The sequence below is a fragment of the Lagopus leucura genome, unplaced genomic scaffold, assembly GCF_019238085.1.
Source record: "Lagopus leucura isolate 7727_CA_CO unplaced genomic scaffold, USGS_WTPT01 Super-Scaffold_100024, whole genome shotgun sequence".
NCBI classification, from domain to species: domain Eukaryota; kingdom Metazoa; phylum Chordata; class Aves; order Galliformes; family Phasianidae; genus Lagopus; species Lagopus leucura.
In genome coordinates, this window is record NW_024962276.1 from 431,629 (window position 1) to 448,389 (window position 16,761).

The window sequence follows — 16,761 nt, forward strand, 5'->3', positions numbered from 1 at the left end:
GACCTGACAAGCTTTGCTTCCGTTCACCCCAAGGCTTTACACCAAAGAACTGGCAAAGCTTTCTGTCCCAAGCACTCCCTTCACAATTGCAATGGGCACAACTACTCTGATACCTGCTAGTGGGGTAGTGAAGTGTATCACAGCTGAGTTCTGCTCCTGCCCCTCTGAGACCTCTTCCCACAGTGCTCTCAAGGGACGGGCCACCAGCTTGGCAACATACTGAGTGTTGGGCTGCAGGTTGCAGAAGGTGTACCAGTAGACCCCTGGTTTTGTTATGTCACACTCCTCCCCATTCAGATACACTGCGTGGTTGTAATTGCTGTTGCAGGGAAGCCACGTGACCTCTGCTGACGTGGCAGTGACGCTTCTGACTTTCAGCACAGTCGGTGCCACACACAGATCTTGCCCCACAAAGAAAGTGCATCGCAGTTTATCAGAACTGCCCTTCTCTGTCACACTCTGCACAGACACACGGTAAGCCTTTGTCTTTAAATCCAGCTTTTCAATCACTGCTTTGGTCTGAAAGCCACTCTTCACATTTTGACGTAGCTCTTCATCCACATAGATATTGTAGCTCTGTATGTCTGGGCAGCCAGCAGGCAACAGCGGTGGTTCCCAGCCTACAACTACGCTTCTGGCAAGCTGCTTGATGAGAGTCAGTTTTCTCGGGTAAGGCACTGCTGTGTGACTAACACGTTCCTCCCGGTCTCCTTCTGCTCTACTGACCAACGGACTGATGCTACTCTCTTCAATGGAGAAATCACTCTTATCTCCACTGCTGGTGCTTGCACTGACAAAACTTTTCTCCTGGTATGAACTATGGGTGAGATCATTCAGCTCCGAAGGCAGAACCGTCATGAGGTCATCATCTGAAACTCGCTCAACAAAATTGGAGGGGACCAGCCCTCGCCGGCCATCCATCAGCTCCCCTAAACAAAAAACAGGAAACCTGTTACCACTGCACCTACCATTCAATCTTCCAACCCATCTGTGAAGACAACCTGACAACATCTATACTAGGTCATAACTGCACTGCAGTCAGGAACAAAGAAAGCTCTGGGAGGTTATCCTGGGCAACTTTACTCCATTTCCTAGAGCTGCTCTACTTATATCCTGATGTCCACTGAGAAAACTCACTGCTCTACACACTTCACAGTGAGCTAACCAGAAAGTGTTTTACGTAATTAGCTTCATGTTTTTCCCTTGTTTATTATTCTGTTGTTTCTGATCACAGCTCTTTTACTAACTTCAATGTCTTTTTTTCTAGTTTTCCCAAACTATGCACATTGTACATCTTCTCCCAGCCAAACATATTTAGTTTTCACAGTAATTCCTTGTGAAAGTCCAACTTTCCAGCTGCGTATTCAGACCTGGCTCCATTGTTATATCAGCTTATGTAATAAAGATGTCCCAAAAAGACCCACTGGGATGACTGAGAGCACAATATTGATACGTGCAAGAACCATCAAATCAGTGTCAAATGAGCAGTGTGTAGGGGTTGTACATAATTTCACATTCTACCTACAGCAAATCAATTGGAAGCAGGGAAAGCAGAAAAGATTAGTAAAGAATAACCTGTTTATTCTTTAAACAATAAATAAACAAACAAATGAGAAGCTTGGAAATAGAAGGAATGAAAGAGCCAGAACAGTCAAGGAGCAAGCAGTGCAACATGGCATGCATTTGCCTCAGCTCTTGCAAAGCACCTGAGTAAATCAGGACCCTACATCTACAAGGAAACTTCATTACAGATTTACAGTCCAGATTTCCTGCTTTCCATTCCATCTGCCTAATAATCACCTGAGATCGTGTTTTCAAAAGAAAATATGTCAAAAGAGAAACTTGCTGCCAAATGCCAAACAGGACAAAGACTGTGGTTTGGGCTGCTTAGCTTACTCCTTACTTGCCAAAAAGAGTACAAAGTAATCAAGACTATCAGTTGCCCACGGTGCTGGGTTCAATATGCAGCCACTGGGAAGAGGGTAAGAGACTACCTGGAGAAGGAATCCATGGGCTATCCTTGGACAGGGAGGAACAACACGCAGATGAAACCTGGAACTCTGTTGAAAGTAGTGGCAAAACTGCCACTGAATTCACCAGACCAGGATTTCATGCTTTAGGCTTAAATTAATCATGACACGAATCAACTCTTCTAACAGGTCCTGCTCTCCTCTCTATTAAACTAACTTTGGACGAAAAACATTTATCTTGAGGTTTCAGGATTCACTAAATTCCTCTCGTTTTTTTCTTTTTAAGAGAGCAAATCTGCACTGCAGTTCAGTCACATTCCTTTTCCACTAGAACACACCTTCAAAGAAGCCATCTTCATCCATGTCTCCATAGATGTAAATGTACTCTCCAGCAGTTAGTGGAAGCTCTGCCTCTGGATTTTCATTAGGTCCATCGAAAGGATTGTAGCTGAAATAGTTACAACATGAAAACTCACTTCATACACCAGTTTTCACAGCAACACCTTCAAGCTGTGCTGCTGGATCAGCTTACAGCTCAGCAGCAAATTCCACAAAGGTCAAGGCTTCAGTTCAGTGTGTTTGTATATAACTAACACCACACTGCTCCGTGTCCAAACAGCAGGTAGGAATGCTTTTCAGAGTAGCAGAACAGATGTCTTGAGACATCTGAAAGAACAGATCAGAGCGACTCAAGTAAGTGTTTTAACGACGTATGAACTACCTGAGTGCCTGAATGTGTCAAGTAAGCTGTAGGATTGTGCATTTCTAATTAGACATCCTTGGATTCCCTTGCATCTCTTAAATGCACACATCACCCCACATTTCTGGCAAATCAGAGCTTTGAATCGAAGTGCCAAAAGCACATAGAACATACTTCATGCACCACAAAGAATCTCAAAATTCCCATATTTAAAACCCTAAGAATGAGTTGATTTGTGCAAGAAGAATGTTTGTGTATGAATGAAGAAAACATTTGCTGCCTTTTACTTTCTAATTATCCAGTTCTTTGCCTTCAAGTTATACAACTCCACACTCTACATGGCAGTCCAGAAATACACTGAAGTGGTAAATAAGTACGTTGGTGATAGGTGGCAGGCTCCAGGTAGCTCTAAGTCACCTACCCACAGGTCCTTGAGCTGATCAGGAGGACTTTTAGAGGAAAGAGTCGCATGAGAAATCTTGTATGCACCTACTGCCCACACCTGTTGTTTAGTCCTTAGAAGGGCTTTCAGCATGCCAAAGAAATGCTATCCTGTCTAAGCTGAGTGAGACTTTACGGGCCTAAAAGCAGCACATGAAGACAAAGATCATATTTGATCTGCTCCTAAAAAAGAATCATCCCACTTCCTCCCAGTCCACAGACTAAAAGCTGAATGACATGGCAGTATTCTAGGAACTGTAGAAGAGGATTTGATTTGACCACAGCAGCTCAACAGATAAGCAACAGTGATCTGCAAACTCTGGCTTCATTCTTTGCTTCTTTGTTACTACATTCTTTAACAATCAACACGGATTTCAGCCAAAAGCTTAGATTTGGGAATTCCGTGCTGATGTTTTCCTAATTGGAATAAGATTTCCTTGGAGAAAACTATTAATCCAGCAGAAATCAAACCAGGGAATGGATCAGTTCAAATCTCTGTTTTCTATCCAATACTATTTTCGTAAGAAAAGTTGCAGCCAGTGCTGTGCCTTGAGTAGCTAATTATCTTGCTATGTTTTTGTTGAGTTATACGCACAGGATTTGCTTATGTAGGAAATAGAAGCCACAAAAAAAAACCCCAACCTAACAGCAGAGCAGTTAATGCCACAGAACAAAATAACTTGCCTAACCTCAGGGAGCACAAGAGATGACATGATACCTGTATCGAGCCAAGAAGACCTGGAGCTTCGCAGGGCCTTGGCTGCCTGGCTCTGGCATCAGAGAGATGCTGTCAACATCCAGTTCTTCCATTTCACTTGCAGTGTCCACCTGAAATTATAAAATGAAAGATGAAGGGTAAGACATGGCCAAAACCAGAATAAAGGAACACTCAAAGAGTTCCAACAGCAGTGAACAAATCCTCTAAGCTGATGGAGGAGGAGAATTTGGCCACTTGGATAAGGGCTGTCTGGAACTATCATTTTTAGAGTGAAAAAGCAGTACCAAGAAACACAGCTCCAAGCTGCAATTTCAACAGTTCCAGGTGAACATTAGCAAAAGCTATTCACTCAAGAAGGTAATGCAACCTTGATGTCCATAGAGCTGGGTGATCTCAGCTAAATAAAGCCATGGTCACACTGAGGCAGTGCTGGTGGCAGACCCCATGGGAGTGGGAAACCAGACTTGGGATTCTCAAAAGCCCCCTTCACCCTACATATCTGCAGTGCAGTATAATCACTTCCTGCCAGATCCAAGTCTTGTATGAAATATAAATGGTAATCTGAACAGAGGCAAAATGACAGTTGTATCCGATCTCTGCCATTCAGTCAGTCCCCTGTAGCACCTGTATATGCTTCAGTATAACATTTATGTACTTTCAGAACACCAAAGTGCCCTACCAGCTCAGGCCAAAGCTCTACCTAGTCCAAACACCCGGCTCTGATAACAGTAAGTTGTACATACAGAAGGAAAGCATACAAGAGGCAGAGCAAGCATGCAGTTCTCATCTTTTTGTGCAGCCTCTCAGTTGCTAGCAGTGACCTACAGAAGAACTTCCAAAGCTGGGTCTGTACCATGAATGTTATTGCCAGAAGAATCTTCCAGATAATTGTCTCAAGCTTTTATGACTGACATTTTGAAACTTCACATCTAATGGCAGCAAGTTACATAAAGCAATCCTTCTTTCTGAAGAAATGCATTTCCCTTGTGTTTGGTTGAAATGCTGCCAGTGAATCAATTTGAGCTAATTTTAAAACACACCTCAAGGCAAATGTAGTTTTGATGGAGGTCCATTGCAGGCACCAGAACACACAGCAGATCTTTTTCTAGTACACGAACTGCAAAAGTTAATATTTTGAACAGTTCAGAGACTCTTTTCAAGGTTTTGTGCTCCTTGAAATGGAGCCCTGCACCATGCCCCCAACAAACAGCTGCACTCTGTAACACCCAAAGGCACAGAAGTGGAATAGCTTTTAAACATGTCTAACACCCTGGAGTATTCCCATACTCCTGTGCTGCTGAAGCCAAACACACCACAGATTATCTCCCAAAGAATGACTGTTCTTACGTCTGCATGGAGGCATGGTGGCTCTCAATTCTTCTTTCACACTGAATAACAGCAATCTGTCCCACTACAGAGCTGGCAGTAGTCAGATATGCTTTCCTTTCCAGGTGTGACCTTCACTTTGTTGCTGAAGATGACAGCTTCTCAGACCTCATACAGTGGTGGGAGCTGCCTGCCACAGCAGCATCTATCACCAGTGTCCTGGCTCTATAGCTCAAGTCCTCACTGTCCTCTATTGTACCATGAGGCATTCCATGTAGCCTCCAAGGTTTTAGCACTCAGTGAACATCAGTGGATTAAGAGAAAGTGAGCTGTTTCCCACATCATCACACCCAGCCCTGCTCACAGTGCTAGCTTAGCCTAAGCTGTCACATCAGTTGTACAGCAGTGTATGAAAGACTGCTTAAATGAACCCTATATAAGAGCTCCTGGAAAAGAGAAGCAACTGCCAGCTATTAGATCTTGGTGGCACTAACAGGCAAAGCCTATTAACTTCATCCCTTTGCTAGCACAAACTCAGCATCTTCTCATGGCGTCTTACAAGTAGAATTATCAGACCTAGGAGTGCAAGCAAAGAATCTTGAGTTCCTGAGGCACAGTCCTTCAGCATGCTGAAATTTTGTAACTTTTCCATTTGCTACCATGACTGAAGTGTCACATGGTGTCCTTACCACAGCTTCCCCACAAATCCCTCCAACTGAGCTTCCCTCCTGCCTTCTCCTCCACGCCCACTTGATTCCTTCCTAGAGCACTGCAATACATTCAGATGAGCATTGCAAACATGGGCATCCAAGGCCTTCTCAATTTTTCTTATAGGCTTTCACTTGGCTCATTACAGTTTTCTTCATTTAGCTAGAGAAATGCAATGCACCTATTCACTATTGGCTAGAAAGGAGAGGCCTCATCAGTGGGAACTCCCACACCAACCTCTGGTGTTGGGCAGGATTTGGAGCTGTTCTGCATGGATTCTGATTTTGAAGAGCTCGACTGAGATTCGACTTTCTTGGCTTGTTTCTGAGAACTGGCAACAGAAACTGGGGAGCCAGCAGCAGCCTCAGGCACCCGCTGTGACGACTCCGACTCATTGGTCTCCTCATTGTGAACCTTCTTTGTGTTCTGGTGAGCAAGCAATGCAGGACCAGATGAATCTGAAACAAAAGCAATCTATCCATTACTTTTAGCCACAGGCAAAATACAAGATCAGCAGTGAGCATCAGAATGAGCAAGCGCCCTTCAGAGTAGCTCAGGTGAGATTCATTTAACAGTGCAACAGACTGAAAACCCTCGGCTCCCTTTAGTCAGAGGAACATCAGGTTCTCTCTGTGACTACAAAACAAACCACGAGTATTTATGAGAGAGAGAGAACCCAAGAGTTAACTAAACATTTGCATTACTTTCTTGACACCTTCCCATCTATCCAAATAACGACACGCTTGACAGAACACCCGCAGGCACCTCCAGCAATTACCCTTCTCCCAGTGAGGCTGTGGGGTAGAGCTGCACAGCGCAAGAGGAAGTTCAGAAGTCACAAGTGTGGAGGTGAGAAGGTCAATTTTTCCTGTCTGAAGTCGGAATTGTTTGAGCTCCTGAGACAGAAGGCTGAACTGCTCTGTTTGACTGCGGCATTGGTCTTCTAGATCCTTCACCCGAGCCTGATAGGAGAGACACGAGATGAGACACAAACCCGCCATATCAAAACCACCACTGGGTCTCCAAACAGCATTTGTCTTTGCTACATCTCTTCAGAAACAGAGTGGGTCTCAAACTCCAAGGACCTAAAGGTACGCCCTGCCCAGGAACAGTCAGTAGGAATTGGCAGCTCTACACGTGCATTATCTTTGAAAATCTGTTAGAAGACTGATTAAAAGCACAATTAGGAATTATCCCTAAATGTTGAGTTTGAACTCAATATCCTAACTTAGCCCTGCACATGAAAGAATGAGAGAGTAAAAGACAAATAAGCCTTGGAAAGAAAAAGCCCAATACATCTTTGTAGGTTTACTGGAGCATTAACATCACACCTCCAGAAGGAGCTGCTCTCCCAATGCTCTCTCTCTCCATCACTCTAGCACTCCCAGGAAGCCCTCATGACTTTATCCTGGCCTTCCCACAAACCCTTCTGGGATGAACTCCCTATTGTCCCTTCAGACCTTGCCTCCTTCCAGGCAAAGAGCATCAGCAAGGCCCACACTGCAGAACGCCTGTGCAATGCAGGCAGCCACACACTTTGCCTTCAGGTCCTACAGGAATGACTTGCTGCAGGAAAACGCAGGCCGAGTACAAGAAAGCTACATCTCAACAAGATGAAATTCAGGGGAGCACTGAGGAAATACTGTAGAGAGGAGAAGACTAATTCCTGCTAGCTAACGTCTGTATCTGTTTTCTAGTGTTCTCCTTCCACCATCTCTCGATCTTCCCATTCTGAAACACTGCTGAGTCCTGGCTCTCCTTGCCCAGCCTCATATGTTCCCTGACTGCAAGCATTCCTAGCAGAATGCAAAGGCACCTGTCCCTTTTCCTCCTCTCACTCTGGCCACCATATACCTGCTTGCTCTGCTATCCCAGACAGATATCTCGTCCTTGCTGCTCATGCTCTTCAAGTAATAAACAAATATTAAGTATTAGTGCTGGTTGCAAATTTCCCTATTTCTTCAGTTGAATTCTGTGAGATAGAAAGTCTGTTTTTAAGCAACTCTAAAAATACCACTTCTGACCAGGAAAAGGCTTTCTTTCTGGTCGCAGAGTACTGCACAATTTTACTAGCATGCTCCCTGCCACCTTCCAAGCATGCATGCAGTTTTATCTTAGCATAACATATCTGTTTTAAACTTGTCAGTTTATCCCTCGTTTCCCCTCAAGCAGTAGAAGCTCTCAGTCTTCAGGAACTGCCTGTTGATGTCTCTGAAGGAGTAACTGCTTCTGCACTGAAAGAGAGCAATACATGTCACAAGCAACTCCCAGAAGCATCTGCATTCTCCACTTGCTCAACTTGCTGACTGAAGTCTCGTTGTGCAGGACTCCTTTGCAACAGAACACGTACGTCCTAGCAGACTACTTGCACAGGGTCACACAGGGCAAGGCAGGCAGGAGGCTTTAGGGAAGCACTGGGAGGCCAGGGCACAAGGAAGAGGAACCTAAGGACAAGGCCTGGAGCCGACAGCACCAGCAAGGATCTGGTCCCAGACACAGAAGATAGAGGAGACTTCTGTGTCCACGTCTAACCCTAAAAGGAAAGTAAGAGAAGCCACACGCCAAGCTGAGATTGAGCAGCGTGATTACCAGAAAAGGCTGCAAGAGCAGGGAGCAGAGCTTGGAGGCACAGTTTAACCACCAATCCAGGAATTTAATCTGAGTTTCCTCAATGAGCAAGAGCCAGCTCAGCCCTGTTCTCTTAGGCACCCTCCTGCTCTATCAGAATCTCCTCCTGTAGGTATTCTCCGTGTTCCCCTTGCTACCTCTCCCCAATTCTTTCGCACAGTCAATGTTATTTAGTCTCCCCATTTTTCTTCAGACCTTCTCACAGCTCTCTGCAGTCACATCTGAAGGGGACTGCTGAAAGCTGTTTTCTATCAGATACAAACTACTACTTCAGTATAAGACCTTATTCTAAATCTGTCGTGAACCAGCACCGCTCCTGGACTGCAACGCCTTAATTACTTCACTAGCTCCTGTTTCTTCCTTGACACTATTATTCACCATCTCTGCTTCCTATCTTCCAACCAATTACAAAACCAGCAGGATCTCTATTTTCTCTGTGACACTTTCACGTTGCCATTGCTTTTAGGTTTTGAAAGAAATGTTTCATTCCAGGACTGCAAACAGTTCCCAGAAGACCTTCAAATACATGCAGCACATGGAAGAAGTGCACAGTTGGACAAAACAGAATTGTCTGAAAAAGCCCAGTGAAAGCTTCACGTTCTAACTGGTTGAGAAAGCAAAGCATTTGAACAGGAAATCCTCCTCTGTGCAACTCATTGTGAAAGCTCCTTTAATTACATTAATTTCTTGAAGGTGACACTCTTGCAATCTTTTCCAGAGTATAATTAAAACAGGAATACCAATTAACTGTCAAAGCCAGGACAGAAGAGAAAAATGTCCTGCTTGACAGGATTATTGCAATACCTGCATGCAATCCAAAGTACTCTGATAGCAAGGAGAAAAGCAAAAAGAGATATAAAATCACATCAGAGGTTACACTAGCCACAATCCAACAACCTGCCAAAGGCAACCGACCCTCAGTTTGAATAAGCCTGTTTTCTCACTGAGTTTGGGTCTGCCTTATTCTGTGCTGGGATTTCCACCCCCACACAAGCATGTTTTGTTAAACAAAAGCCAAATCCCACACATCAACTCCAGAAATGAGGTAGCTATGCACTTTTTGAGAGTCTCCACAATATGTTTTGAACAAAAAAGATCAGCTGCTCAAGCTGAACAAAACAACTGCCCTCCTCCCTTCTCAGCACACATAGATGTCTAGTTTAAGCATAAGCAGCTGCTCCAATCCTTTGATGAATTAGTTCAGAAAACCTTTGTCAAGAATGAAGCCTCCCCCCCTTAAAGGCTGCTTAGCATCCCAACAAGTAAATACCCAGTGACATAAAAGCAGCACCTGTGTCACCTCTGACCCCGTCTCTGCAGTCAGTAAATGTTCCAGAGCGAACATGGAAATGTAACATTATATCACATCACTTCCCTGCCATATCCGCCCAACTTGCAACAATTTCAATGCCAGCTAATAGGAGCCAAGCACTCTGGGGATGTCCAATTCATGCAGGTCATGCCCACTCCAGCCACAGAGAAATCTCCTCAATCAGGGACACTTAGCATCCTGCTCCACTCTCCTGGGCTCCTCACAACCACAGAGCAACTGCACAGCGGTGGCCAAAGCAATTCAGCCTGTCATCTCCTACTGTGTGTCACCATTGCTGACAAGGCCGTGGCCTCCTTTGTATGAAATCTCACTGTCCGGTGCAACAGTGCAAAATGAAGCACTCTGCCTTGTCTCGGGTATTTGGGTATTCAGAAAACCCCAACGGACAGAGACAACAGAAGTTGCTCCCTGTGCCATCACACCTATCCCCATTCTCTTCAGGCATGAAATTATCAAGTTTCAGGGTTTGGTGCTCTGCCTTACAGCTCCAGGAATCCACAGCAAAGCTTTTCTCCAAAGTCATCTTGGAGCAATGAGTCATTGCACCTGCCTGCCCTCCCTGTTACGCTGTCTGCCACCACGGCAAAGTGAAGTCAGTGCTGATGTCACCACACTCACACAGTTGGTCCCAGACCAGCCAATGGGACAAGGTGCTGCCTCAAACCTTATCACTCATTATGCTTGGCCATCACTCAATAGGCAATGGCCACATTTCTTTCTTTTTTTTTTTCTTTTTTTTTTTTTTTTTTCTCTAATAGAAAGTACAGAGCCTGTACACACAAATATCAAATTACATGGACATAAGTATTCTTTCTCCCTGCAGATGGCCCTGGAAATGGAGCAGGTGGATCTGAAGGTGGTTACTTAATGCATCCCTGAAACAGTTGCTGGGCACAGTCTAAATGAAATAAGCCATTTGGTGACAGAGCAGCCTGGGATTTAACAGAAAACTCGATCCCCAATGACTACTTTGCCAGCACAGACGATAATTGTACACAGCAGCTGTGTCAAATCAATACAGTGTCATATTCTACTCAAGAACCAATAAAATCCAGGGCATCAAGAAAATTGGCATTAAGAACAAACAACACAAAGCCTAAAGCTACTAATCCATCTCATTTCCTTTCATCTTACCTCTAGAAGCTGTACTGCTCCTTCATGTTCTCTTTTTGCCTCTGCCTGTGCCTAAGAAATGAGAGACAGAGTAAACAAGAAAGCAGCATACCTAAACTCACCTCTACTATCACCACCACCTTGACAGACACAATTTCAGATTTAAAACACCATACTGACTGAAGACATCCTTGGTCTATGGACAGACAGACTGCTTGTCCTGGGAAAAATCCCCCGGCTCCACTCAGGTACAAGGGTTGGCACACACAGAGACGTTCATCCCTGGCTTCCCTCATTTAGTAGACTCACATGTATTTCCTCTATACACCACTTCTCCAAGGAGGTAAAGTGCAGCAGTCCCACCTCTTTCCAGGGATCCAGAGAGTACCAGTACCTTCTCCCCCATGCTGCATACCTGCTGCAACCGCCTGACTTCCTCTTGCTTCTCCTGCAGGACTAGCAGTGCTTCCTTGTGTTCGGCTTCCAGCAGCTGCCTTCGCTCAGCCACATCTCTCATGTGCTGCAGAACGATTCACAGGCAGTTTTAGGGCAACATTACTGAAATATTGTCCTGTGTCCTATCGTGAGTCATAGAATCAACACATGGCCTGTATTTCGCACATCATTAACCAGAGGAGAAAGTAAGAAATTCTTACTAAACCACAGCAACATAAAGAGAATCCTTGAATCAGTGATGGCCACCTTATGTCCCCTCCCACCCAAATCCCTGCAGCAGCCCAAGCCCCTCTGTTGACTCTGGAAGGCCACGTTCCAGGATACTGCATGGCAGAATCCCCAGAGGAGCACCAACTCAAAAGAGTGGATTAGAAAAACCAGTACAACAGAGACAGTCTGTGCCATCCAAAACCAGCATTATGGGTCTGGACAGTCCTCCCAGCTGCGTGGGTCCCACTGACCTTCAGCACCTGCTCTAGATTCTCCAGCTTGGTTTGAAGTCCTTGATTTCTCTGAATTACTGAATCCCGTTCCTTAGTAACCAAAACAACCTGCAGCTTCAGGTCAGCATTTTCAGATTCAACCTGAAGAGAAAGGATTGTCAATTAGCACAAGTAGCCATAGGTATTTGTTGTATAAATAATGGAGGGCAATTTACTTTCATATCTCAAGAGGTTGTTTTGCAGAACTGCTTCCTCCTTGCAATATCAAAATCACCAGCCTCCTCTCCCTCTGGTTTCCACTCAAAACAAATACTCATGTATTTATTGCACACACTGCTTCTCCCACTGGGCTCTCTGTTGCCGGGGTGTAGTAATTGGGATATGAAGCAGCTATCTACTGAAGAGATACAAACAAACCACACAAGCTCTCAGAGCTTTTTTTTTAATTCTAAATAGTGGGATTAAACAAAGAAAAAAACAAGATAATCTGTTCAAACTGCATTTACCTCTTCCATTTCCCACTGGAAGTTCCACTAACATATTTCGAATCTGCAGTGCACTACGGCTTGATGACTACCAGCAGTATTACCAACTAAAGATAAACACCTGCACTAAGTATGCTGCTTACTTCTTCTAAGAAAGTTTTACAGAAGGCAATGTCCCACTTGGCAAACAAGAACACTGCTTTTTACCTGTCCTGCCCATCCGGCCTTCTCATTCAGTTGCAAGTTCTCCTCGGCCAGTCGTGCATTTTCACTCTGTACCTCCTGCAGCTGGATCTCCTGTCAGAAACAGCAGGTGTCACTACACCAGTGTCCTCAGACTGACCCTCCCACCTTGTCCTGCAGCATGGCTCCATTGCTCCTGTTGACTGATGGTTCAGAATGCTGACAGGACGCTGCTTGTGCAATGGAAGATATCAGTACACAGCACTGTTCAGGCACATATCAGCTTCAGTAGCAGATGACCTCTTAAGTTCCTTTTCTCATTTATGTAGCCTCAAAACTGAGAATGAGAAAGCCATTTCCTTGAACACTATCTTCACCCACAATTCATCAACTTTCACTATGGGCTCAAGATCACAGTTTTCTCTACAAAGTTCATTAAAGGAGGAAAAAATATTTAGAAAAATCAAAAAGAGTCTTCAATGTAAACTCGAGTTTTAAATGGCTGTTTCTAGTTTGAAATCAGGAGGCAGTTTGGAGTCAAGAAAGCAATGTGAGCCAGCAATTACTGTGTGATACAGAACATTGTTTCCAAGCAGAAGGGGGAGCACAAACATACAGACAGACTGTCTCTATTAGTTAAGTCTAGACTACCTGCAGCCCCTTTGTACAGCATTAGAAGAATGTGAGTTTCATAATCAGAAAAGATGCCATGAAGACACATGCATGTCATACGTACATTCCCTCACACCACTGTTAGTTTAGATGGCCAAATATTTTCTCAGTATTACTCTTGCTGGTAGAGTCCCAGTTCCAGCTCTTTAAGGTGACGTGGTGCCTTCCCAGTATTGAAAAGCTGCTAACAACAGCTAACAACAACCACCAATGTATTCCTTAAGCATCCCATAGTCACTGAGATAGTGAGAATGAGCTCTGGATATGTAGAACTGACTTGAACTGAGACTCAAGCAAGATGTAAAGCCACCCAAAAGGTCAGTACTCATTGATGAATCCACAGCAGGCATGCTCAATGCACAGGCTGCGTGTTATTAACCCTGTCTGTCTGGAAACCAGGGCATGGGAGGGCACAGAGCAGTGCTAACTCACATGATAGCAAATAATTGTATGCATTTTGATATTCTGGCTAAACACAGTCCTGTGAACAGCAAAAAAATATGCAGACGTGTTTTGCGTTTTCACAGCATTATGAAGGTTGGAAAGGACCTCTAGAGATCATTGACACTTGCTGAATGCTGATGGAGACCAATCAGTGCATGTGAGCGCAGTGAGGAGGGGATGGAGCATTTCTGCAGTGGTGACAGTGACAGCATATCACCTCTGGTGGTGCACACTTGTGCCAACACAGCATGAAGTCTCTTGCTCACTGCAGCTGAAAAAGCACAGCTAATGGTGATGACTGTGCTGAGAACCAGAGTTTTGTAACTGAGAACTTGCTCTATCAAATCGTGTTATTGTGCTCTTTGTACCTATTGTAGTTTCAAAGGAAATAAGGATGTATTATTTTTGGTGCAACCAATGTATATGCAGCCCAAGAAAATTCCTCTTAACTCAGTGCAGCCCAGGCAAGCCAAAAGGTTGGACACCCATGAACTGTATATTGTGATTATCATTAACATCACCAGAGCTGTTCAGCAAAGTAGAAACAGAAGGAAGAAATCCAGATGCTTTACTATTACCTGTAAAACCTCCACAAAATGAAACAAGAGGTAAGACTTCATCCAATGAGCAGAAGCACAAGAATATGGCTGTACGTTCAACTACCATCTCAGGTTGCAGAAATCATTTGATGCTTGCCCAGAGTGAATGTGAAAAGATAAAGCATCTCCACCGACCAGAAGAGGCTATGGAGTTTTATCCAGTGATTTATGGAACTTTACTTAACTCAGCTAGCTGAAGGTCTAAATAAACAATTCCAGCTTCAAGAGCTGAAGCCCCACATTTGTGACATTCCAGATTGACACGGGCAAATCATTATTGCAATAAGTAGAACAGAACCCAGGAGAACCACAAAACAACCCAGCTCACTCACACCATTACTCTCACTCACACCATTAGGCAACAAGAACACTTACGAGTTCTTTGCATCTTTTATGCTTTTTCCTCACTTCATGCTCAAGGTTTTCACATTTTTTGCGTTTTTTCTTGAGTTCAAATTCCTGCATAGAACAAGCAAAAATAGACCACTAAGACCATGTTCATAAAATGCAGAAGAAATTCAGCTTCTCTGATCCAATGCTACATTGGCTTTTTCTGTTTTCTTAAGGAAATCTTTGCTACAAACATAAATGACATATAAACCCAAAAAGATACATATATATATTTAAAGGTAGTGAAAATAAAAGACTTTTCAAGTAAAGCAGCTATTCCTCCCTTCCTCAATCCTTTCAGCTTCTAGAAACAATTCTCTATTTCTCAGTTGCAAAAACTGTACTGATTTGTCTAGATAGGATGAAGGACAGGCTGTGAGGAACAAGTAGGCAGAGCTGTGGAGTGTTTCATACTGAAACACTAGCTGTGCTAAATTAGCTCTTATTCTAATCCAAATGACACCTAACAGACAGCAGACAACCACTCTTTATGTGCCTTTATCTGTGGTTACTTGCTACCACTCCTGGTTCCCCAGGTAGATAAAGATGCCTAAACCTCACTGTGAACTGTCCCATCTTGCTAGAGTCATGCACAGAGGCCATGCTCCTCATGACATCGGTCTTGGGTCAGTCATGTCTGTTCAATGAATGCTGAACCAAATACACCACAGAATCTATCACTGGCATGGCTTCCTCTCCTTTCAGACTGATGCATACCCCCAGTTCAGCACAATACCTGGAGCTGGCACCCAGCACCACTTTCCATGCAGAGACAGCCTCTGCAGGTTGCATCTAAGAAGACTGCAGTTCCCAAAATCTTTGTCTGGATTCTATGGGTGAAAACTCAAGAAAAACTTGAACTTCTTCATCCAAAACCAGACTGGCTTTGCTCTGGAAAAAAAGTGCCAAAAGACATCGATCCCTCCTGCACCCGTGCACAGGGCAACAACTCACCAGCTGCTGTATCTGTTGGCTGCTCTCTTGGTCTGTTACTGCATTTTTTGGAGGGAAGTTTTCATGTCCTTCCAAGGCAGGGCCCAGAGGTAGCACACCTGGTTCCACCTGGAAAGCAAGTGAGATCTCAGAGTTCAGAGACAGCCAGGAGCACCAAGGAAGACATTCTCCTGGCCATAGCACCTAAGATAGCAACATCCCACAAGCAAACTCCAAAACAATAATCACAGCTGGAAGGTGGTTAGATGGGAGAACACTATCCCTTTAAACAACCAAAAGGGAAAAATCAGCAAAGATCTCAGCATCCAGAAGGCAAGGAAGAAAAGAAGGTATTAAGAAAGGGGCATTCTACCTTGGTTGTTGGTGAGAGGGACAGAAACAACCAATGTGCTGTGCCTTATGTTCCAACACCAAACAGAACACAGAAACAAGGGAAACCCTTCACAGCTACTACAGGAAGATGTCTGGTCGATAGCTGACGTGGCTCAGTCTGCCCAGACTAACTACTGACAGCAGGACAAGGCCTGAGGTAGGCAGATGAAAAAGGGCCATGATAATACTGTTTTTCTTTAAATGTTGAAGTTATTTTTGATAAGTAGGTTTTAGGGACAGGAGCTGATGAACATCAAAGTGAAGTTATGCAGTGAAGAGGCAGGACTTTGTGACTGCACCTCAGCCTGTAACCTTCAGCCACCTGTCAGCAGCAGTGGAATTTCTCATCTCACTCTGAACACCTGCAGCAAGGGATCGAAGTTACTACATCTGAGCTCCCTTCACAGTCAGTTACCAGGACTGCATCCCAGAACAATACTTACCAAAGTCTCTTTTAACTACTTTGGACTTTAACCCTGGTTTCAACTACAACAATTTTCATGTTGAAAGCCAGAAAACCATAAGACTCCAGGCAAGCCCAGGCTAACAAAGTTTCCAGATTTTCTGCTACAGAGCTGGTGCTTGAAACAGCAGAGTCCTGAAACTCACATCCTGCATTGAGCTTCCTGCACTGATTTGTCTAGGATATGGACTTCCTGCAGCCCTATAATTAGGGAGACATGGGAGTTCCATTAGGGAAGCCAACAGCTGGAAGCTCCAGCTGTTGGGCTACCCTAATGGAACTCCCATGTCTCAAGAGCTGGAAATCTCAAGGTCCTCCACTCAAGCCATGGGCCCTTGCATGTCATCATATGTTTTGTCAAAA

At 44.3% G+C, this 16,761-nt stretch overlaps 1 protein-coding gene across 1 annotated transcript in view; it reads right to left on the reverse strand.

Annotated features, from left to right (window-relative positions):
* Positions 1–16,761, reverse strand: part of TSPOAP1 (TSPO associated protein 1) — a 62,602-nt gene that overhangs the window by 22,327 nt on the left and 23,514 nt on the right. Inside the window, exons 6-16 of the mRNA XM_042880006.1 lie at positions 15,564–15,671; positions 14,595–14,678; positions 12,529–12,618; positions 11,855–11,977; positions 11,353–11,457; positions 10,959–11,009; positions 6,642–6,825; positions 6,101–6,321; positions 3,830–3,939; positions 2,309–2,418; positions 114–929 (exon numbers count right to left, since the gene is read on the reverse strand). Coding sequence (XP_042735940.1) covers positions 114–929; positions 2,309–2,418; positions 3,830–3,939; positions 6,101–6,321; positions 6,642–6,825; positions 10,959–11,009; positions 11,353–11,457; positions 11,855–11,977; positions 12,529–12,618; positions 14,595–14,678; positions 15,564–15,671 — 2,002 coding nt within the window. The remainder of the gene's footprint in view (positions 1–113; positions 930–2,308; positions 2,419–3,829; positions 3,940–6,100; positions 6,322–6,641; positions 6,826–10,958; positions 11,010–11,352; positions 11,458–11,854; positions 11,978–12,528; positions 12,619–14,594; positions 14,679–15,563; positions 15,672–16,761) is intronic.